This window comes from Ascidiella aspersa, chromosome 9 (assembly GCF_963924565.1).
Source record: "Ascidiella aspersa chromosome 9, kaAscAspe10.2, whole genome shotgun sequence".
In the NCBI taxonomy this organism is placed as follows: domain Eukaryota; kingdom Metazoa; phylum Chordata; class Ascidiacea; order Phlebobranchia; family Ascidiidae; genus Ascidiella; species Ascidiella aspersa.
This window is the reverse complement of record NC_139455.1, coordinates 16,186,328-16,210,959: the sequence shown is the minus strand read 5'-3', so window position 1 is coordinate 16,210,959 and position 24,632 is coordinate 16,186,328. Positions and strand designations below refer to the sequence as shown.

Below are 24,632 nucleotides of genomic sequence, written 5' to 3'. Positions count from 1 at the left end.
ATTTCGGTTGAACTCAGCTATAATGATGCAAATTGATTCCCTATTTTGATAGAGATAAATTATATTTAGCAAAAACAGAAGAGCACAATTGTTTTGGAAACAGGGTAAAAGTGACGAAAACGTTATTCGCTAAGCGAAAGAGACAGCTTTAATTTCAACCATTATTGTGAGCAAATTTGACCAGATTCTTTGCTTGCAAAACGCATTGACCTTAAAATCTCGAATTATATTTGGATGGGAAACGTTACTTAAACCCAATTAAATTTTTAAACAGAAATATTGTTGGTTGATAAAACTAAGATCGCAACTTAAGTAAAGATATTTAAAACTAACGAGCTGAGTAATAAAACATATAGAGCTTACTACATGCGACGTAAAGCTACTAAAAGTCGACAGTGTATTTGTGTTGCGCAAACGAGTACGTCGCGAATTTGCGGATACAACAACATAAAATAGAGCATAGGGATAACGGCGCTTGAGAAAATGATAAGAGTCACCTCACGAAGCTTGCTCAGCGTTCATCACTCAGCGTTCGTTGCCTGCCAAATGTATAGGAGAGTCTAACACGCTGTTAACAATAGATTCGCTGAAACCGTTTCAACAAAATGTAACAGGCAGAGCAGTAGCTTTTTTTCTTAGGTAACTATACAAAAATCAAATTGGTAAACTCTGCGAGAATACTTTCCGCCACTGTTGGCGGGGAATTTTGCTTTTACGTCGTGTGCTATAAGTAGCTTGCTCGTAGCGGAAGTGCTTATAAGCATCAATATTAAACAAAGGATGAGTCTCAATCGCAATTTCCTATTTAAGAAACTCGTTGTAAGTTTAGACCGCCATAGGCTCTATACAAGGAATTATTAGAAGCACCTACCGAAAGGGAAGCTATAAAAACACAATGACGTCTTTCATTCGTTCTTAATGTAATTTACATAATATGCTGAATAGCCCTAAAACTGGATTCTATACTTACAAACAAAGTATTGTTTATTGTAAGAGTTTCAAGTCATACGCATTAAGAGCCGTAACAGCCGCCAATGTGTAGCTCTTTGCTGTTTAACTTAACGTTTCAAATTTTGCAGGCATATGTCTAATTATATAGATACCATAGAAATGGAGCACAGACATAAATTATTGTTATTATCGCTGCCGTTAATTTTAGTTAATATCGCTTTGGCTCAAAATATCGAGTCTCGCAACCCGGCTGTTATGGCGCCACCAAAATCATCCTCTGGAATAGTGACGAACTTCGGTGCTTCAACCACTGCCGTCGTTCGACCGTATGTATATTGTTGTCAGGCGAATTATTAACGTAAAACGATTTTTTATGTGTGCCACATAATTTGTCCACATAAATATGTGTATAAATGCGCCCTTCCTTAACATATATTATGCATTGGTCCTTTAAAAGAAAAATGAGGTACCACAGGTCGTGTAATACAGAAGGAGACATGCAAATGGCCTATAATAGTGTGACGATTTATAGTACATATAGTTTATTTACATAACTGTACCAATACCACACAAAAAATATCTGTGGTAACACTGCAATTTTATTGATATTAAAACAAAATATATAAAGTAGAACCGGTATTGATTTAATGTCAGTTATAAAACTTTCCTTTACGAATTTAAAGCGGATTTTGTTGTTCAGGTTTCAAGAGCCGGCATTTTACATTGGCGCTCCCACTTACGGGGTTCGTGTGGCCACGGTACCACCTGGCGCTTTCTACAGGTGTTCGGCAAGGAATCCGACTTGCACCAATAGGATTCCAACAAGTATGTCTTGATTTATAAATAAATGACAAATAGTAACAAATTATACCGGAAGCCTTCAAAAACTAACCGAATCATTCGATCAATGATGCAAGCAAGGCTGAAAAAACAACTAGCCTGTCGTAAGGTTCGAACTGACGACCCAGGCCTAAATTGACCGTCGATCTGCGAACATACCTACACAGGTTAAGACGGGAACGAGTCGAGAAACAACAAGACACTGTTGCTTGCTGCATTGTGTTTATTACAAATCACTACATATTAATGGGAATCTACAGCTCCACATTTGACCATTAAAAAACACATACGCCTACGTGTACAACAACTGAGATCTAGCCATACTTGTTTTCCTATAATGTTTTAAGCTTTAGGCCAGCATTTTAATACTGGAAGCGTGTATTCTTGCTTTCTCAAAAAGACACAAAATCGCTGTGGTGCTTGTCAGCTTTGTGTCTGGTGGTGACGGTGTGTACGGTGTGCTTATATGAACATCCAAATAAAATTTGATAAAAGCACGATGTTCTTAGTCATTTTAGGGAACATGTAAATTTTATGATTTGCAGTAAAAGTCTTTGGCGATTTGTTTCCAATTTCCTTATAGTAGTTTGCAAAACCATGAGCTGCGGATTGTACTTTAGGATAATATTGATTGCAAAGGCCAAGTAAATTATCGTTCTGTTTTGTTTAAGCCTCTTTCATCGGTCCCAAGTAATAAGACCGAAATTAAAATAAATGCAACATAGAAATAAAATACAATTCACAAAAAAATAGGACTAATGCCAATATTGAAATAAGGAAGACCTAATCCCGTCAAATAAGGACCGAAACGGCCAAAATAACGTCAATCTTTGACCTAAGCACAAGCCCAACCTTTACATTCGTCACGACAAAGTGTTATGCACGTTTTTGATAAATTGTATAGACACTTCTTTAACTCCATACTTCCTGGTAATCCATTGAGTATACAGATAAAGTTAACAACAAAGTAGGGGAAGTGCGGGACTCATGGAACGAATTTGTTTTTTCGATAATATCTTTCGAAATACGACTCAAAAATACTCGCGGTTATTTTGGAAAGTATACAGCCATGGGTACCAACATGAAAAAAATAATTTAAATCTGAAATATCCTTCTAAGTTTTTTTTTAAATATAAAAAACGTAACTTTTTGTTCCATCGGTCCCACCTCGCAGGACCTATGGAACACCCCATGGGACCGATGGAACAGAGCATGACTGCATCTAAAACCAGTGCGCTGAGTATTCCTGAAGTGTATAACTACTCAGTAAATGGTGTAGAAATAGTGACACAAGAAATTTTTTAAGAAATAAAATAAAAACACATGGAAACAAGCACAAAATTCTCTAGTTCGAGTCCGAGTCCGACTACACAGCTCTGGTCCTCAGTGAACAACCCCTTATTAGATGTTCTTGTCTTAAAAGTTGGCATACTACTATCCTTAAAATCTTAGAATAATAAAATGATCGAGAGATTAATGGAACAGATTGTTCCAAAGGTCCTCTATTCGCTATTTTTAATAAAAACACTCACGGCTAGCCAGTACTCTGAATACAATTAGTCAAACTTACTTTCAACATGTACCTAGATATCCCCTCTCTCCACCAAAAAAATATTCACTGCTTTACAATTACCTAAAGACTATCAAAACACCTTACGAATATCAAGCTAAAAAGTACATTTTTCACCTAGAAAAGTGAAACTTTGGAATAAATCAATCATTTCCAAAAGCACGCTGTAGAACTTTTTGGACAAAGTTCCATACACAAAATCTCATTCCTACAACCAACATTTTATTTAGTTCTGCAAACAGGGGCGCAATATGCCGGTGTTCCATAGGTCCCGCACTTCCCCTACGCATATTCTGGTATTTAGGTATTTACGGTATTAAACTATAGACTTCCTAATTGTCCCAAGCTATTTATTGGCTTAAATAATGACAAATAGTTGCTTTTAATTTTGGTATGCTTCAGTTTGTTTATAATGTTACGTTTATTTTTTAGAAAAAGTGGGAGCAATCGGCATGTCTGTTGATTCCTTGTATTCTGGCAAAGATGTAATGGTAAGTGGTTGACCTTAAAATCTCATAGCTATGTAGGCAAAAATATTCCGCAGTAAAATGTTTGGCGATGATAAAAAGTCTACGTCCTTCGGTTTGCCCTGACGTAATAAGGCTTAGAAACACTGCAACGCTGAGGGGCGGGGAGGGCGTCTAACATTGTGGTGGTAAACTGACCAGCGTTGCGTGCGCGAAATTTGTTAGGTTTTCCGGTATATACAGTGAATTTCTTGCAAGTTTCATTGCATAGACCTCATTGTTGCATACCCAGGAAGTGCTGCATGTCTAATGGGCTAATCCGAAACAAGCAAAAATAATTAAAATATATGTTGGTTTTAATTTTTTTATTTTACCATTTGCCTGAGGCGCACCTGATTACAAGCGCTTAAAATGGACGTTTGGGTTTTACGTGGCTTATCTATTTAAACGTGTTAAGCTATGAAAAATGATCAAAAAACTTGTTGAGATGAAAAACCTTTCTGGTTTAACTTGCGATAACAGGTTTGCGGATCGGGATACAGCTATACTTGTTCCAACTCAACCAACACGGACCCTTGGATGTACGGTGCCTGCTTTCAAGCAAACTCAACCGGGGCGTACGAAGTACCTAATCCCTGCGCGGCAGGTAAAAAAACGATCACCTTTAATTCCGTTTTTTACGTCATAAAAATGCCACAATAGCTATGACACGTGTTTGTGCATGTTGTCAGGCCAATTATGTCTATCCGTAGTACACTTCCGGATCAAGTACATTTCCCATCGAACAGATTTAGCCTAACTGAAGTGCGAGCAACCAAGTCCGTTTTCGAGCATTTATAAGTGATTACTGATCAAAGAGGGAATACGTTAACCCTATTATAGTTGGCAGAAAACGCTTATCCAAGTGAGTTAAACAAATGACACAGCCACGGGAGTTGCAAGGCCATATGCTTCAACATATTTTACAGAATAAGTGCCTTTTTCCATAAATGCAAATAAAAAGTTTGCCAAATGAACCAAGGATTCGTATCGCAGGCCTAAAATTAAAGCCTGCTGCGGGCCACATATTTTCTCTGTAGACCGCATGTTACACTACCCTCGTCTAGGCAAAAACTAGTAAACTTTTTTGATTAGCCTCCACCTGCTCTAACACGCTCGTGGTCGACATCATGTTCGTCATGGACGAATCGGGGAGCGTGCAACAATATTACTTCACCAAGGCACTTCTATGGGTGAACACGGTCACTGCGAATTTCAGGTAAATATTGTTAAAGGCCTGTATCTAAAACGCGTAAATTTTACGACAGGTGGCGCTAAATATAGTAGGCGACGACAAAATCAAAATTCAAATAACAATAAAAGTTATTACCGAAGGTCTGCAATCCTCCAAAGCATTAAGTGAATGACGATTTTTTTGTCTTGTTGGCAAGCAAAACTCTTGTGACCAAAAATTATACCAACAGTTAAATATGAACAACAATAGTATCAGCGAGAATATTCATAGCCTATCCTATACTACTGTGTGTGGTTTCCAAGAACTATAATCACACAATGATGGTTTTGAAATAATTAATGTACTTATGGCGATTTTTGTGTGTTCACTCCAAAATTTCCAAATCAACAAACCATTTAAGCCAGTGTTTCCCAACCTTTTTGACACTAGTGCCCTTGGGCTCAATATTATTTCATATCGCCCCCCTCATCTAGCTTTACAGTAAAGTATTATATTAATCGTTGCCTAACATCATATTGTCTTTTTCGTTTCGATAAGCTGTCAGTCATATTTTAGGTTGTTTAACCTACATTCACTATGGGAATTTATAGATACATTAATTCACTAGGTTATGTCATTACGAGGAAAAATTTGCACCAAATACTTTAAAATCAGGGCTCGGCAAACTTTTTTTGTCACGGGCACCAATCAAACTGAGAAAGGTTTCTGTGGGGCGCACAAAATGTTGACTAAGAATTGTGTTATTGGAATGTTAGAACAACTGTGAATCAGGTCAGGCGGCACTCGTATTTTTTTCATCCATAGTGTTAGTACATATGAAAAGTGTAATAAAGCTAGTTTGAAGAAACTCGATAACCTTAGTGTTTATAGATAGTGTAATTCAGCGTTTGTAAGCTCTCTAAGTCCTGGCGCATCTGGCGAGCGAAGCGAACGCGATTTTTGGGGGGTTTATCAACATTTCTTTCAAATTTCGTGCTAGTATTGATTACATTGCCGAAAAAAATAAAAAAAATGTTAAAAAAATGTATGTCTAATATTTTTGAATACGTTTTCCGTTTGTCCGCAACTGTAAAAAAGCGCTATTTTATTGCAAAGACAGCATCAAAACGTTAACAAACTGCAGGTAGTAAGAGCATTCGCGCGAAACGCGAAAATTTTTGCCGGTACTAAGTTAAAATAGTCAAAAGGTATTTAAAATGGACTCGTGTCTAGTTGTCAAAGAGGTGGCGGGCCGTAAGTTGGCGACCCCTGCTTTAAATATACAAACATTTTACCGCGTATAAAACTGTGAAACACAACAACAACCAACAACTTTACATAAGAAAGTTAATTATTACGTAACAATGGTCGAAAAACTACTACAAGTTCGCAGTACGAAAGTTGCCATATAAGGTTAAAAGTTACCTATAGTGCTGTTTGTTACTAATTTTATGTGAACTTTTTATAAAATTTAGCCTATAAGTACTTTTATGTAACGTTTTTGTAACGCCCCCTTAGGTGCATTCAGCGCCCCCCAAATTAGAAACAAACCCAAAACGCCCCCTTGTAGCTCACCAACGCCCACAAGGGGCCGGTACCGCCCACGTTGGGAACCTCTGCTTTAAGCGCTAAGTTCGTAAGTGCATGTAACATAAACTATTTGAATCGTGTGTTTTTTGCTCTTATATAGTGTCTTGTTGTAGGAACGAAATTAACGCTGGACACGTCCGCGTCGGGGTGGTAAAATTTGCCTGGAACGCAGTTCTCTCTGTTTCTCTCCAGGAGCGCTCTTACCTCAATTTAGAAGGTATTAAGCTAAGTTGCGGCCAATGTACATACAAAGTTTCTGGCACATGATTATACCCGAAGTTTTAATTCAAAATGCTTTTTTATGCAGTTACATGTAACTTTTCTTATTTGCATAGTCTGGATACGCAATGGGTAAAATCCCTGGTGACTGTTAACCACAATTTTTGGATTTGTATAACAGACGATTTTACTTTCTGCGAACAATAAAACTAAAAATATTTATCGGACTTTAAGATTTTTTGTCAACGGATAACATCACGTTTTTGGCACAGTTACGGTTTGTTTATATAGTCTCTATATTCAATGTAGTTGCACAGTGAAAATGATAAAATAGAGTAACTTGTCTGTAGGCTTAGGAAACCTTGCATACCATAAGTTATTTCGATCGCGTAGTGCTGCCGTTGCTTTTAGTGTTTCTAATTTAGTTTTTCAACCCACATTGCAGAGTCCGTTTCTAACATCAAGTACAGTCAGGGTGCGACCTTCACAGACAAAGGCATCAAGTTGACTGTAAGCGAATTTAGAACAAACGGACGAAAGGGCGTTCCTAAGCTGATGGTAGTGGTTACCGATGGAGAATCAACCGACTACCAACTCACAGTAAAAGAAGCAAAAAATGCTAGGTAAGCACAAGATATATGGATGTCTATGTTGTACGATAACACACACCTATGCTTCTAATTTTAATTGTTAGCGCCACGGCTATAGTTTAACTAAAATAATAAATCTGGTCAACTTGTAATGATTGTTGTGTATTTGGTCACGTGCAATTGTGCATAGATACTATTAGGTTTTGTTACGTGATATCACGTGCTGGTAACCATACGTCTCGCCGCTGCTTTCAATAGAAACTTCCAGACGACCATATTTGGCACAGTAATATTCTATGAACATTCCTTAAAGGCTTAAATAAACCGCATGTAACAGCAAAGCAATGCGAGTTTTAAATTTTTCTTTAGCTCGCCTTTTAGGCATTTTAAAGTATTGTTAAAAAAAACAAATGAAAAAAAAATACTGTAATAAAAATGATTTAATCATATTTGGCGGGCCGTCACATCTTTTACAAACTGCATGGCACGAGGACTAACTATACGTTTTTTGACAACAAATGTAAAAAATACACACTTTGCGAAAATCTTACTGCAAAACTATGTTTGAGTTTGGAGCGAATCTTTTCAGTCTAAAGGCGTCGGGCATAACCTGGAATTATCAACAATATTCAATTTATATTACACTTTTTATTGTGATCATGTATGAGACGGATTGAGACGCCGTGTGGTCTCAAATTTTAAATATGTTTTTTCCAACTTTCCTCTGGTTACTGGTCAAACATTAAAATTCTTACATGTGTTACGGTGTAGTATACCTTGACATTAAACCATTTCAAAGTAACGTCTTGTTTTAACATAAACGCCAGGAAGGAAAACATCACAATGGTTGCTGTCGGAGTCGGTACTGGCATAGGCATAGAAGAGCTACGACAAATTGCCGGCGACCAAAATAGAGTACTTCAAGCAACCAACTTCGACCAACTCAATTCGATTCTCGCCACCCTAACTAAAGTCATCACTGCATCAGCCACTGTTCAGCTGGAGAGTAAGTACCTATAACAAGTGTACTTCGTACATTAGTTGAGCCGGTCTGTAGAACAATAGTTGAACTGGTATTTCATCAAGTCATGAAAGTTTTTTATTTATATAAATATTTGAATAATACGAGTAAACTGCTGTCAACTCTACTTATTTTACGAGTGACGAGGTAGCCAACCCTGCTGTTAACTCTACTTATTTTACGAGTGATGAGGTAGCCAACCCGCGGTTCTTACTCTGTATAGGCTTACAAAAAGTTTAATGAAGTTAATTGAGTCGCCAAAGCTTGGCTGTCATATTCATGGTTAGTATATTGGGTCGTGGCGTTAACTTAGTGCATTTATTTACCATAGTTCTCAAATTTGATACCCATACGCTTTATGTAGCCTATACTTAAAAAAACAGAGTTATGTTCACTTTCTCTTAATATGTAAAGCGTATCATCTCGCTGGTTCGCAAAGTAAGAAATACATTCGTGGTCTTTAACTGGTTGGCCAACCCCTGCTCAGTAAGTAACTTAAAGCGTCGTTTTGTATATCTTGTTGTTATTTGTGTGCAGGTAAAGTTTCCAACACAACTTCTCAATTTCTAAACGGACAGTTTGGCCTCTCGTTGCACACACCTAAGGTATTTGAACGAATTTGTAATTAGTTTTCAATATTACATGTACATGTTTGCTATGACAGCAAAAAAAATCAAACCGCCTTTATAATTAGGTCGCTCATGTTTGTCGTGGTTTTATTTTATATACAATCTAACTACATTAATCATTTAAATAATTTAGCCTGAATCAAAACTTTAAAAAATTACATTTCTATTAAAAAAATCAATATATACAAATTTTGTTTAAAGGCCCCCTAAATCACTGATTCCCAACCCATTATGGCCTGCGGCACCCCTCAAAAATAATATATAGATTGCGGCACCCGTACAAGATTTTTCCGTAGGTAATTCACTAGAATGTCACAATAACAACACACATCACACCCAACGTAGGAAGTTATAATTGGATTTCTTCCACTCTAATCTTACATAAAAAGTTGTAAGACTTGAAAAATCAGATTCTTAAAGATTATCAAATATCTCTCGGCACCCATGAGCATTAGAAATGACACCCCGGTTGAGAACTACTACCCTCAATCAATATCGTAAATCAAATTTCAGACAAGTTTCTTTTTACAGAATTCCAGCCCAATCGTGGGGGCTGTCGGCTCATACGACCGAGCTGGATCTTTCGCCGCTTACCAGTCGCTCGATAAACTGCCGCAACTTCTCAATCTTACTGGTCTGGAAACCATACTGAGTCCACAAAACATCAGTCAATTACGAGATTCCTACCTAGGTAAGTGCTTGCCATTTGTTCAATGAAACCTTTTCTGAAAAATGAATTGACAGCGAAAAAATACGAAGAACGAAAAAATAAGATGTCAGTTGGGGCGGTTGTTTAAATGTCGTTTAGCGTTGTTGGTAACAGGTGAACAAACTCTATCCATGTGGAGAACAAACTCTATCGATGTGGAGTATATTTAAGTGGGTATACTATGTACGGATCTGTAATGTAGCTTGATAATGAATTGCAAAGCCAAAAAGGTCGAGTAGATCGACGTCATCTTGATTAAGACGTTTAGACTTTAACTGAAGAGGATACAAGTTTGTTTCGAAACGTCTTAATCAAGATGATGTCGATCCACTCGAACTTTTTTGCTTTGAAATTCATTATCGTGACTACAAATTATCGTTTTTTTTGGAAAATGTGCTCTTCAAAGTCATTGTTACATCCAAACATTGTCTTTCGATACGAGAGTCACTTTAGCTAAAGATGATACAAGTTCATATCGAAACGTCTTAATTAAGATGATTTCGATGTACTCCGTTGATTTGTCAGGTTATTCGGTTACTAGTGGCAAGTACCTTGGAAGCTCACAAATGTTTGTTGCAAGTGGAATGCCACGGTACCAATCCAGAGGACAGGTAAACATAAATAAATATCTAAGTCTAATGTTCCAAATTGCTATATTTTTTTTAAAAGCATTAACATAAAATACTTGCTGATTAAGACAAACTTGACGTTTTAAAGAAAAAGGTCGTAGTTTGGTACCATCAAATTTTATTACCCCAAAATGTAACTTACATTTTTAGCAACTACCGGTACATAATAAATACCTCATTTCCGATTTAGGTTGTTTTTTCACTGGTGGATCAAATTCTAACTCCGACTTCAAATTTCTTTTCGTTGCACCCAAACGGTAAAACATGGCAACTGGGAGCTTACTACGGTCATTCTGTTCTGACAGTTGACCTAAACAACGACGCGTACGACGACCTACTCGTTTCTGCCCCCCTTTACAGCGACGTGAAGGGTTACGACCAAGGAAGGGTTTTCGTATATATGAACGACCCGAAAAATCTCGGCCCGATGAACTGGGTAAGAATAACTGTATGTAGCCCAAAAATAAACCGACTTGACAAAACGTTTTACAAAAAAGCTTGTGTTTGTTTAGCTTATACGTGCCGGCCAAACATGCCCGAAAATAAAACATAAACATTATCCGTTTGGGCACAGAATATAGCACGCACACAAATATTCATAATAAAATTTTTCATAATTAAAAACCACCATAAGCAATAATTTTCCCTCTCTAGTTATAAATGTTTGTTTTAAAGTTGTTATACAGAGGGTAGACCCGGTGTTTCACATGAAGTTTCGACGGTGGGCTACATCTTTTCATCATATGTCTGTGGGTTTGATTTGGATAAATGATCAATGGAACTTTTAGGTTTCAACAAACTACCAAGCGTTGCTACTGTCGGGGTCGAACGCGGTGGGTGCAAGATTTGGAATGAGCATCACTGCAGTGGGTGACGTCGACAAAAACAATTTCACCGATATTGTGATTGGAGCGCCGCGCGAAGCTCTTACGTCAAGCAGCAGCGGAGCCATTTATCTGTATTACGGAAGTGCCCAGGGCCTGAGTGAAAATTATAAGCAGGTAAAAACTATCTTTTTTTTCAGTGTTAAAACATATATCCCTTTACTGTGATCTGAATAAGAAGTAAACGAACATCTACTGAATAGAACATATTTTTTTATTTTGATTGTTTGCCCGTTTGCTTGTATCCTTAGTTTTTTAAGTGAAGTTTGCTCAAGGTAAAATATAAAAAACGTGATTTTGGTTCATTTCAGCGCTTACTTGGAAGCACAGTGGCAGTCGGCCTTGTAAGCTTTGGTTACGCCCTTGTAAAAACTCCAAGCCAACAAGGCGTGGACGTCAATTCAGACACTTACCCAGACATTGTCGTGTCAGCGCCAGCTAGCGACAAAGTGTACGCGCTTCATTCGAGGCCAATTCTCGATGTGACCGCCTCGGTGACTGTAAACCCGCCCACTGTTAATCTTCTTAATTGCTTGCTTTCCAATGGTTCGTGTGCAGATGTCACGGTCTGCATTAAAGCCGTCCAAAGGGCACAAAACGACCCACCCACCATTCGTAAGTTGTTATTAATTGTGTTTAACGAAAAAAAAACATTTTAAAATATTGTTTGACTTACTACCTTCTTTAACAGTGGTAAGTGTACTAATTGTTTGTGTATTTGTCCAATTGTGATAATAGAATTATGTTTGACATTTTACAAGCTGTACTCGTATTGTAATAATCTGTTTTATGTTCTCTGTAAAGAAATGGTGACGCTGTTGGACCTAGATAGTCTCGTTACAACACAAAGCAATAAACGAGTTATATTTTTCGGAAACGCAAGAACAACTTCTGTTCTGAACGTCACAAAGTTTTTGAACTTTAACCTTCAGTGCACTACATACGGTATCACACTTAACGTAAGTCGTCAAATTCCATTGTTTTTCCAGATGCATATTACTAGAAACAGGTAAACCAACCAAACCCTTCGCCGTTAATTACTTAATTTGTTCGCATGTTTTAGGGTGCTTCGTATGCTCCTTCACTGGGCGCCACCATCATCAACTCGCCGTTGAGGCTGCTGTACAGCTACCACCTGACCAGCACGCATCTCAATCGAGTACTCTCGCCCATAATTGATCCGCTTGCAGCCAAATTTAGGCAGACTGATTTGATGTTGACAACTGGTTGCACGGGAGCCGACGGCAAATGCGTTCACGACCTTTCCCTTGCAGCGACAACTTCGTGAGTTTTTCTCGGTGCTATAAAGACTCATAGCAGTTGCGGCTTGTAGATCAAATTAAATTTTATCCCATGTCAACTTGAAAAATTTCGAGGAAAAAAGTTATCCCGCCTTCTAAAAGCATTTTTGCCCGTGTCGCATAAGCTGACACTCACAGGCTACAGCACAGTGTGCACTTGAACGATCTACAAAAGCATTTTTGCCCGTGTCGCATAAGCTGACACTCACAGGCTACAGCACAGTGTGCACTTGAACGATCTACAAAAGCATTTTTGCCCGTGTCGCATAAGCTGACACTCACAGGCTACAGCACAGTGTGCACTTGAACGATCTACACAATGCATTTGTGGAATTCTGTCACATCTTTGCAATATGGCCATTGCGTCGTCAGTAATGCATTCTTTTAAACAAAATATCTCAAACTGTGTGTTCAGTCACAGAGATGTGTAGACCAATGGGTGTCTGGACTTGTTCAAACAACTTAGTAGATAAATGTCATTCGATCCGTGAAACAATGTGCATATCTCTTACTGTTTCCAGTTTGTCGAGTATCCTTATAAGTGGGAAGTTTTGCCAGTTTTTCCCAAATAAACGTTTTTTTGCGCTTACCAATGAAACGCAAATTATTTACATATTTGCAGATTTGTGCGTAAATACGCTTGAGAACAGCTGTCTTATTCTGAAGAATAGTTTTTTAATGTTACAGTTCAATGTTTAACTTTGTGGTGTGATCTTTGACATTCTCAATTGGTAAGTTTTTTTACGGTCTCATACTTTCTAAGAAGAAGAGATGAAACGTATTGCCTAAAACAGGGGTCGGCAACCTACTGCCCGGCCGCCGATGTAATTCATCGGGCTCGCCGCCTCTTTGACAATTTAGATACGAGTCCGTTTCACATACTTTTTGACTATTTTAACTACGTAAGTGCGAAAATTGTTCGCGCTCCGAGCAACAACACACTAAATCCTGTTTGTTTATGTTTTAATGTTGTCTTTTCACCTAGATCAGCGCTTCTTAACCGTTGCGCCGTGGAAGGCAGCCAAGTGCGTCACGAAAAACGTATTAAAAATGTTGGACGTATATTTTTTAACATTTTTTTTTATTTTCGGCAATGTAATAAAAACTTGCAAGAAATTTAAAAGAAATGTCGGTATACCAAAAAAATCACGCTCGCTTCGCTCGTCAGGTGTGTCAGCACTCAGCTAGATTAACTTTAAATGTTAACCCGTTCCCTCAAAGCAGTTTTATTACTTTTCGTTAATAGTATGGACAAAGACGTGTGAACTCGAATTTTAAACCAAACAATTTTTTTTTTCGCTCTTTGAGCCAACACTTTACAGACTTCTTAAATGTTATTACGATCCGAGGTCCGTCTGATTCACAGTAGTTTTAACATGAAAATAACACAATTCTTAGTTATCATTTTGTGAAATCTTTCTGAGTTTGGTTTTTGCCCGCGACTAGAAAAAGGTTGCCGACCACTGGCCTAAAATGAAAAAGTCGTAATCTACCCCAATTGTTTAGCGGGTACCTCTGGATTATAACAAAATCTTTTGTTTCCTGTTTATTTCCTGGCTTTAAAAGCATTTTCAAGATACCTAAGCCAATTAGTACGGAACGTGTGTTATCCGATGCAGCCATAACAACCCCACTGGGCCTATATTTGTAAAATTTGAAACTTCTGCTATGTCTTCAGGATTCCAATGTCGTCCGCGACATACGTGATTGGAGCTACGCCGGCTGTGATGACTTTAAACGTTACAATTATCAACAATGGACCAGATCATTCCTTTTACACAAAAATCCTTGTTCAATCGCCCGGTCTAAGGCTGACTCTGGTAAGATACTAAGTACTATATAGCACATCTAGAAGCTTGAATAATACGTTTTGTACACAGTCATGAAAAAATGTAAATATATAGAGTAGGTATATAGAAAAAGAGAAAAACAATTTCATTGAAGGTATTGTAAAAAGTTAAGCAATGCTTGCCTTGATTTCGGTGTATTTTGGTTATTTTACGAAGGTCTACTATTGTTCTTTTTTAGAAGTTACTTTGTCCATATTTCTAAATGTTTTATCGCGGTTAGGAAATTATGTTTTGATGCAAATGTAACGCGATCATATTTTGTTTAAGGTGAACAACCCCTGTGTTGTAAAATCATCAATCGCAGGTTTAGGAAGCAGCATCGTCTTGATCAATAAGGTTGCCTCGCTGTTTCAAAACAACTCAAAGGTACAATTGGTTTCAACTTTAATAGTTACGTAAATAACCGCGCGGTAACGACACGCGACTACAATGATTTTAAAGTGTACACCACAAACAAAATAAAAAGAGAATATTCCAAGCATGAATCTTAAACTTTTTGTTATTTTAACAGCTAATGATGTCTGGTGTCTGTCTTTAAAATGAAAATCCTACATAAATCTCTCTTTCAGCCACATACAGACTTTAAAAAATATATATATATAAAAGTATATATTAATTTTAATTGAAAATATTAAAACCATAAAATAACTATTTTTTTAAATTATGTTTTCTTCCAGTGCGATATCGTTTTTAAGTTTGCTCTCAACGATTTGGCCGTTTACTCAAGGCAGACGTCATTGGACATAACTGCTAGAATTTTCTCGGAGTAAGTTTGCCGTTGTTGTTTCATTTGTAGCCGATTAAATATGTGAGCAGTGTTTTTTTGAAGGTGTTTTCCGAAACGGTCCCCCAAATTTCTCCAGCGGTTTCCTAAAAAATAATAAATAATTCGTTTAAGCAAATATGGCTATTTTTTGGTATTTAAATAAAACACTTGCGGTCTCTTAAAACTACTTAGCGGTCACCCAAACCAAACATTCAAAAAAAAACTGTATGTGAGTGTTATAAAGATAAGACATCGCAGTAATGTGTTTGCTGTTATTGGTCTGTCAAAAATTAATAAAGAGTTGGCGTAGTATATGCTAATTAGGTAAATATACCAATTGACCGAAATTCATCAAACTGATTGGTTATCATTCTCTTTGGTCTGTTCAACGATACCTATTCGTGAAGATTGTTTGTTTCGTCCTGCAGGAACTATATTCTAAGTGATACAAACTAAAGGACGTCAAGAAAAATTGAAACGTTTTATCAGCGATTTTTACTATAACATTGAGTACGGACGTGCTTCAAACAGTCTTTATTTAAACATCTAGGTCTGCTCCATATATTTCAGCTAACATTCTGGTTTACCTAATGTTTTCTAGTTCCAACTCTTCTGTTGATTCAAACCCTGGAAATAATCTATTCACCTTCACGCGACCTTTAAAATATGATGTCAACCTTGTGTTTGGATCGTAAGTAAAAAAGTGAAATATTAATAAACAACATAAACAGACCTAAACCACCTAACGAGTACACAAAGTATGTAGGATATAATATCATTTTGACATCGATATAATGCAAGAGTTAGTAAACGGTTTCCTATAGTTATACTCAAATAAGTCTCGGAGGGCAGTAATCAATTTTATCACGCAGTTTTGTTGTTGTAACATGTAATTTTCAACAATGTATAATTATACTTACTGTAAATAAGGAATGTACTTTTTTAATTGGTTTATTTACATTAAAGAGTATGGCGGTAATGTGTTCGCGGGAACATTGGGTTCGTTTGGTGACATATTTTATTACACACGGCGTCCTCCATCATCACAATGAAAGTGTGTAATCGTTTTAAAAGATGTACTAATTTGACATTTAAAAGACACAACGAGTTCGTGTAAAATGCAAATATGCACAGCAATGCATTCATATATGCTAAATCGGTTAAACTTTAATTCTTTATGGGCATGGACTGCGCATTTAAGCTAAGCAGATTCCCTGAAAATGTACTACTAATGCATAAAGTAGATTCTAGCGAAGCGCAAAAAGTTTTACGTTTGCGGGCGAGTGCCCATGCAGTTTGTACAAGAGGTTGCGCGACGGATAATTTACATTGCCGGTCCGGATCCGTCAAACGCGCGTATGTTGCCGGCCCTTGATTTAAAACGTTGGAAATTTAACACGCTATTATCATATCTTACAATTTTGTGGTGAACTACGGCATTTATTTCGGATAGTTAAAATAACCAACAGTCGCGGTATTTAACATACCAATTTGTTGGTCACTTAATTTCCAAAAATTGAAAAAAAAGTCTTAAATTGTGGTTTGTTTGAATCAACAGGCTGTCGACACCGAATACGCTGGAATTCAATCATTCAACATCAACAAACATTGTAAACAGCCTAACTGATCCCGTTTTGGGCGGAAATGCAACCAACATCATGCACACATACACGGTAAATATGTATAATGAAAACTATTCGTTTAGCAGCACAACCCACATATTCAACCATTTAAAAAAAACATAAGCAAGACACTGATTAAGTGCATAAAAACCTGTATTACACAGTATTATGCACACTGACACGCTAAATATTTATAATGAAAACAATTCGTTTTACTTTAGCTGCACAACCCATAGTCAAACAATTAAAAAATCCATCAGCGAGGCATTGATTGCGTGCATAAACCTGTATTTATTACACATTTTAACATTACTATTGGATTGTTATTGTTTAGATTGATAACAGAGGACCCAACATGTTATCTTCGGCCTGGCTGAAGTTTACGTGGCCTAACACCACCAAGGATGGCTTTTACCTTTTTTACTTGTATGATTTTCAATGCTTAGTAAGTTTTGATAAGAATAAAAGTAAGCTAAAAAGTCGATTTATTCGTATAGTAAATACGCACTTTTGGGTTACCGGTATGCAACTTGGAATGCGATAATTTCGGTAGAGTATATCGTATATAACTCCTCTATTCTACTGCCACAAATACTTTTTAATATCAATAGCAATAACAGTTTATAATTGATTGTAGCAGGAATGTACGCTATGGGTCCGACCCTTTATAAGAACTTTACCCGGCCCGCGTCTCATTTTTCAATAAACGTTTTTTTTAATTAAACAAAGTTTTCTTAAGCTGGTGTCATGGACCCCTTGTAGGTCCGTGAACAAGTTTTAGGGGGTCCTTAAAGGCCTAATTCAAATGTTAGTGTATATTTAGAAACTAATAAATTTTCTAAAGAAAAGCGTTTAGTTAAAAAATATCACTTTTTGACCCGGTTTTCAAAGACATGTTTTAATTTTTGATTGTACAAACTTGTCAAAATAGTTGTACATGCCACTTCTACTCGCTTAAGTCAGTGGTTGTCAACCTTTGTTGTCTTAGGACACCCTGCAAACAACCAAAATATACACCCACAGTCGAACCAAAAAGCTTCTGCCTAAAAAACTACAGCCACGTATAATATCATGAACAATTTTATTGAATTTTATTTCAAACAAAGTCAGTGCGAACTTTGCGCTTGAGTTTGGCGTAAATCCTTTCAATGCCTGGGCGCACATTTGATAATTCTTTCTGTGACTGTTAAGCGTTAGTGCGGAAAATTGTGATTGTTTGCGTTAACGTCCCTTATTTCCACAAATGTTTTTTTTTTCATTCAAGCCGTCTTCTTCTTGTCGATGCGGGATGGCGAACAAGTTAAACCCGATGAACATTCCCACATACAAGCCTCTGTTTCCGTCAAACTTTACAATACAATTTCCTCCGAAGAACCAAGCAGCTTTGCCCACTTTAACGGTATTTGGTTTATTTGATAACTTGCTAGAACATTGTCATACGCATATTTGTTGTTTGCAAGTTTTGAAGTTCGTGCATTGCACGGTGTGTTATAAATAAGTTCAATTTCAATACTTTTTGACCAACAATTTAAAAAAGAACAATATTACCATTATCGTAAGTTGCAATGTTTCTAAACGGGACAAGTCAGTCAGGTAAAATGTTGATTTTAGAATTGCAACAACGTCGTTTGCGGGGAGATTACTTGTCAAGTTTTCAACCAATCAGTTTTCAGGAAAGTGGTTGCTCGAGCATTCTTTAAATTGTGGCTACCGTCTTTGGCTCAGGTTAGTTTTAACTTTCACGCATCTGTTTATTCGTAGCGATTGACTTTTTTAGTACCGGTAATTCACAATAAAACTTAAATTGAGGGGAGATAACAACAAAATGAAATTGTTCGCCAGTCAACAGTAATTTATCACACGCTAAACGAATACAAGCCTGTCACTACATTGTTTTTTTATGGGGGCGCTATGATGGAAAGAAACAAAACATATGCTAAATCGCTTAAAATATTTTTTTGTGGGCCATTCATCTTTTTGGTATTAAAAAAGTTTAACTGGTGACAGTGTTATGAAAAGTCAAACAAAAAAGAGATTTTTATCTAGATTTTTTGAATTGATTATATAGTTTTTTTTTTTATAACATATTTGTGTTGAACAGTCAAGCGTCAAGAGTGCGATGGCAAGTTCACTCTACCTCAATGCTTCAGCCTCGCCTATTGTGCCAGCCGTCAACGCAAAGACCTTTCAGGTATATTTATTTGCATGCTTACTATAACTCACATATCTACATTTAGATTCAAACTTTGACAACTTCGCTGTTTCGGTACACTGAGTTTGATCAAATACTATTTTTTTCATTGTTCGAAAGGATTGTTATATATTTTATAAAATAAAGTATAAACAAAACGCATAAATCGACTTCAAGGAATCAAAAGCTGATATTTTCTGTCTTTATTTTTCTATAAGATAATTTTGTTTATTCTCTTTGATTTTTAAATGCTCTATAAGACATCAACCTTGGTAACGAGTTGGAATGTCGCCACGCAACCAAAAGGAAACACCAACACTACTGACATCGGAGCTATCATAGGAGCAGTGCTCGGTGGAGTTGCTCTCCTTGCTATTGTTGCCCTGGCTATGTGGAAGGTAACAGGATTGCTTGTTTTCGTGTTTTCAACCTCCTGAATTACACTTTTTAACATTTTTTTCTCTAATTACGTTACATCATATAACAAATACTTTTATCTCAATGCTGTATTTGACATTTTTTCATTCATGGTCACGCCTATAAGGATAGCTTATAATAGGGCGATTACTTTTTGACCTACCAATGAGCAATTTTGTCCTATAAATACAATTCTGTCCTAACGATTTTTTTGACAAACATTTGGCCAACTAGGATAAATTGGCAACGCATTGTTCTAAATCGATGAAGTACTGTATTGAAGTGTCTTTGCATCGTCAGACATTTCTTTTTGGGGTTTAACTGACGACCGGTGGAACACAAATCAATTATTTTTTCGAGTTCCTATTTTCTTGAAAATATTAGTTGATATTTGTGGCTTAACAAAATGACAAAAAGTCATAGAAATGTACAAATTTGTTAAGTAAACAGTTATATGAAATGGGCTAATTACAAACCACCACCGAAATAAGACACGGCAAATAATCTTCAATTAATTTGTCCAAATAAAAAAACTATCTGAAAAAAAAAAGTTTCGAAATGAGCCTAATTTTGGATGTGATTCAAAAACTAAATTTAATGAAATATTTAACTGGACGACAATTTTAAAAACTCCACCACAGTTTTTGTTAATTTTGTAAACGTTTTTTGTGCATTTTGTAGATTTTGACTTGAATAAATTTTGATTAATCGCCCTACTCATCACAATGCCGTTAACTTATTTACTTTTGACGTGAAGTTCAAGCTACGGATAAGAAATGCGATTTCCAGCATTTAGGCGTTAAAATAAGTGTTTAACTTAACTTAGGATTAAGGTATATATGCAAAGGTGAGGCAAAGACAAACTAAATTGAAGCAGTGTTGTGTGTGAAGCAGTGTGCTAATTACTTAAACTTAAATCAATGACTTGACTTGAATTAAAGATTTATCTTACGTCATGGTTTTCAAATGAGGGACTTAAGTATTTTCGAGAAATGACCTTGGTGTAAAAAGTGTTTAGACTGGGACTTAAGTCATTTTAATATGACACTGCATAGATAGTTTTATAAAAAAAATTAATTGTGTATAAAAACTTAACAAGCAGAATTTCAGAACTGTGTGTAGCACTATTGCCGCGCTAGTTGTGTAAGTACATACAAATAACAATGTTATTTTTTCAGCTCGGATTTTTCAACAGCAAGTACCAGGATAAGTTGCAGGAGGCGAAAGCTGCCAACGATGGCGCTGCGGAGCCAGGACCGATGGAAGACATGGGCACTGACGTCACACGAAGTACTGCAGACCTCGTCGCTGAATAAGAATTGAAATAACAGCGCTACATGTTTTTAGCCGAGTAAGCGAAAATAAGACTGAATGCGAGCTTTAATTAGGCGATCAATAATCAATTTGCATTATGTGTCAAAATTAAGAATTTTTTACTAATTATTATTCAACCCTTTTAAATCAGTTTAACTTTAATTGTTTACGTTTTTCGGTGCAGTTAGTGTATTAGAAGCTCGTTGTTTTAGGGTTAGAAAATACTTATTAATTATTCGATGAAAGTATTGTTATTAAATCGGAATGAACTGCGATTCATCTCTTGCCCTACACAACAAAAAACGCTACAAGTGCGTGAATAGTGGCACTTTTTTAGTGTTTGCGTCCCTGAAAAATGTTAGAAAAGAGTAATGCGCATCCTACACTTTAACCATGCTAAATATGTTCTTAATGTGAAATTACACTGCATTTGCAACTTTAAAAACAATTAGTTTTTTGATTTACATTTATTTTAATGAAAATAGAGTTGTTATTGATTTTGTTTTAAATCTATTACTGTTGCCCGCTGTTTGTTTTTATATCCTAATATTGGTTTTATGTTTAATTTACCATTTACGTTGCACTTATACGTATATAGATAGAATTACACAAGTGACGTGTGCTTATTTAAATTCCTTCTGTAGATTTAAAAAAAATATATAGAAAACTAAATAACATTAATTAAAGGTTCTTAAAATGCAGAATAAATGTATATATAGATATAACAATGCAACATTTGGTTTTGAGACTAATTTAAATTACCTTTGGTCAGTTCAAACTTGAGATCGTTATAAATTAGCGATAAAAATCATAAAATTATTAAATAAATATAATACGTAGCCGTCTCAAGCCACAATATCACGTCGACGTCACGTCGAAACACTATGCAAAAGCTACGGGAAGTTATCCATTTGCGCAAAGAGAAAACATGGCCTTAACATCGATTGAGTTAAAAAAAAACTTTTAGTTTTCAAGGTACGATGGGACACATGACGCCTTTGGGCTAAAACGATTGATCAAAATGGGCTTCATTCTATAGAAACATATTAGAATATAAAAAAAGGGATTTACGTACGGCAATAAATACAGGTTTGGGTGACATGACTACATTTTGTTTGATTTGGTAGCTCTAGATTTTTTACAACGGTCTAGATTTTTTACATGATGACACACACTGTGCTTGTTCTGTTAAACTTTCAAGTTTGACAGGTTAGGTTTACCATTTGAAAATATTTTGGTCCTATTGTGTCTCATTTCGACGATTACGTTACTCTACTAGAATTTTGGTCTCGTATGGAAATACTGGAGTAACTGTTGACATCCGTGGTGACATGCTATGTAACATGCAAAAGGAGGAGTTTGTGAGAAATTAAAAAACAAGGAACAATTGATTAAATTGCTTGGGTCATATCTCACTAAAAGCAAATGTACATTCCTTCAAGCTCCGGAAGATACGGACGTCCTCATTGTTCAAAAGGCTGTCCAGCCATTTAAAGAAATCAACACAATTGTAGTTGGAGATGACAAAGATCTTCTAGTTATCTTAATCTAACACGCTCACCTAGATGAGGATTGTCCCTAAATAAGTTGTATTTTTGTCCCGCTCCAAAAAATAATTCCTCCAGCACCAAAACTTGGCATAACACACTTCTGAAGTGTCAACTCTAAAAATACTTGTCACGGAGTATATTATTCCTACACACAATACTAGGATGCGACACGACGTCGGGGTTTCCTGATTGTGCATAACATTCTATTCATCTGCATCGTCTTTTATCCATGTCATTGAAAGTGGGTACAAAGGCTGTAGCTCTTCTTTATAATGGTGATGCCGGTGAAACGTTAGACCAGTTAAGACACAAAAGCGTCTACTTGGAGATAGCTACCAATTCGACAAAGTGTGCTGAACCTTAAAATTTGCCCCCTACACCCACTGCAATAAAATATCTTACCCATGCGCACGTAGGCTACTTTCAGGTTGAAAAGGGAAATTTTTATTATGACAGATTTAAGAGCAGCTCCACAGAACCTCCTTGGTGATACGATGTAATTGTACAACGACATGCACAACCGTAAAATGTACGTGCAGAAAGCATAATTTGCGGTGTACGTTTGCATGCGGTCAATGCAAGGGAATGTCCTGTAGAAATGTTGTTGTCCAAGAAAAAACCTTGGACGATAATCTGTAAGTGACAACTGTTAATAACATCCATGAGGTGCCTTTAATTGTTCTTAATTTTTTAATTAGCAGAAAGCAGAAGTGATTGCGTATTTTTTAAGTGGAATTTTTGCGTCAATTACAGGATTTGTTTGTTTAACGACTTCTTAATGACGTCATAAGTTATTTTAATCGATTTGACTCAAATGAGTTTTTTGTTAACAATAATATATTATTTAGTTTGAGACCAATCTCGAGTGTCTCGAAGTATTTTAAACTTCTGTTACATAAGGAATATGGATGACATTGTTATGACGTGTTGGACACGTTTATTTTACTGGTTTTGTGGCACTTATCCCGTACGTTGAAAAAAAGCAATGTTAAAAGCAAATGGAGACAAACGCTGTACCCGAATGCTTTTAAGCATGGGTTTACTTGTACATTAATTATTGTGACAACTACCAAATACGACACTGCAGTAATTATTAGTGTGGGGTTAAACTTATATGTATTTACGATAATTGCTGTTTCAATGTTTAGATTACTATGCAACACACTATATGGTTACTATTTGGTTACAAAATGTAAAATAACATTGGATTCAACATAATATATACTTGCCTATGTAGGTACCAGCTTTTTGTGAGTAATGTACATAATTAAAAATAGTACTTTAATCTTTTCAGCGTTCATCAGTCATTGTTCACCGCCTGCCAAATGTAGGAGCGGCTAACAAGGTGAAGACAATAGAATCGCTATGAGCACTTAACACGTAACAAGGAAGCTCTAAGTAACTCAAAAAACTGAATAGGTTTAGCCTACTCGAAAATAACAACTTTAATTGGTCAAAAGTCGAAAATATGGTAAACAATTTCACAACTACGACCCAGTCACCCAGTTGACAGTTTGGAAACCCGTTTTTGAGTTCAGCTTCCGATGACACATTTACTTTGTTTTGTGGACTATGATACAGTCCTTGGATTGACTGCCTTCAAACACTCAACAAGGGCGTAAGAAAACGGGTAAAATCTTCTAAATTTTCTTTTCTTTTTATGCCTATGTGAGGCAAAATTTTCGATCGGTTTCAACTAAATGTTAACTTCATTAACAAGAGAATGGCACGTTGAGTAATTGCTGGCAAATAAGTTAACTGTATGGAATCTGATTTTAATGACTGTGGGCCTTTCCTGAATTTTGTGTTAGGCGGGCCTACTCGTGGCGGAAGAGGTTATGAGTATGTATGTTAAACAAATGACGAGCCTCAAGCGCAATTTCCTATTTAAAAAACTTGTTGTCAGTCACCTATAAAGGCCCTTCACAAGGAAATGATCATAGCAGTTATATAAAGGTATATCATACTTAGCCTAATCGGAAGACAATAGCTTTTTCGTTACGTTCTATTTGAGAATTGCATTTGTACGAAACTACATTACATGGAAATTTGATATGTTTGTTTGCCCGCCTTATGGTAGAAATCAAATTTTTCGTGATAAAATTTTGTTTCTGCAAAGTGGTCAGGATTATAGTTTGTGGGTCCAATGCTCATATAATTAAACGTAGTCTTGGGCCGGCAAAGCATTTATAGGTTAAAACGTTCTCTGATAAAACGACGTCATTGCAGCATTTTATGTTATGATGAAAGAGCCGCACGAATGTAAAGGGTAAGCGATTATCTTGGGTAGTTAATTGATGTCTCTACTT

At 36.4% G+C, this 24,632-nt stretch overlaps 1 protein-coding gene across 1 annotated transcript; it reads left to right on the top strand.

Annotated features, from left to right (window-relative positions):
* Positions 1-1,206: 1,206 nt before the first annotated feature.
* Positions 1,207-21,291, top strand: LOC146133248 (integrin alpha-M-like). The gene is made up of 28 exons (XM_083397697.1): positions 1,207-1,277; positions 1,652-1,776; positions 2,966-3,022; positions 3,794-3,852; positions 4,351-4,474; positions 4,963-5,086; positions 6,745-6,848; positions 7,296-7,473; positions 8,268-8,446; positions 8,999-9,066; positions 9,622-9,781; positions 10,325-10,424; positions 10,651-10,864; positions 11,217-11,429; positions 11,624-11,927; positions 12,117-12,271; positions 12,376-12,596; positions 14,292-14,433; positions 14,731-14,829; positions 15,141-15,229; positions 15,831-15,920; positions 16,788-16,902; positions 17,186-17,296; positions 18,116-18,250; positions 18,463-18,576; positions 18,953-19,042; positions 19,303-19,440; positions 20,638-21,291. Exons 1-28 carry the CDS (start codon positions 1,207-1,209, stop codon positions 20,773-20,775), a joined length of 3,717 nt encoding a protein of 1,238 aa, XP_083253823.1. The 3' UTR covers positions 20,776-21,291.
* The last annotated feature ends 3,341 nt before the right edge of the window (positions 21,292-24,632 follow it).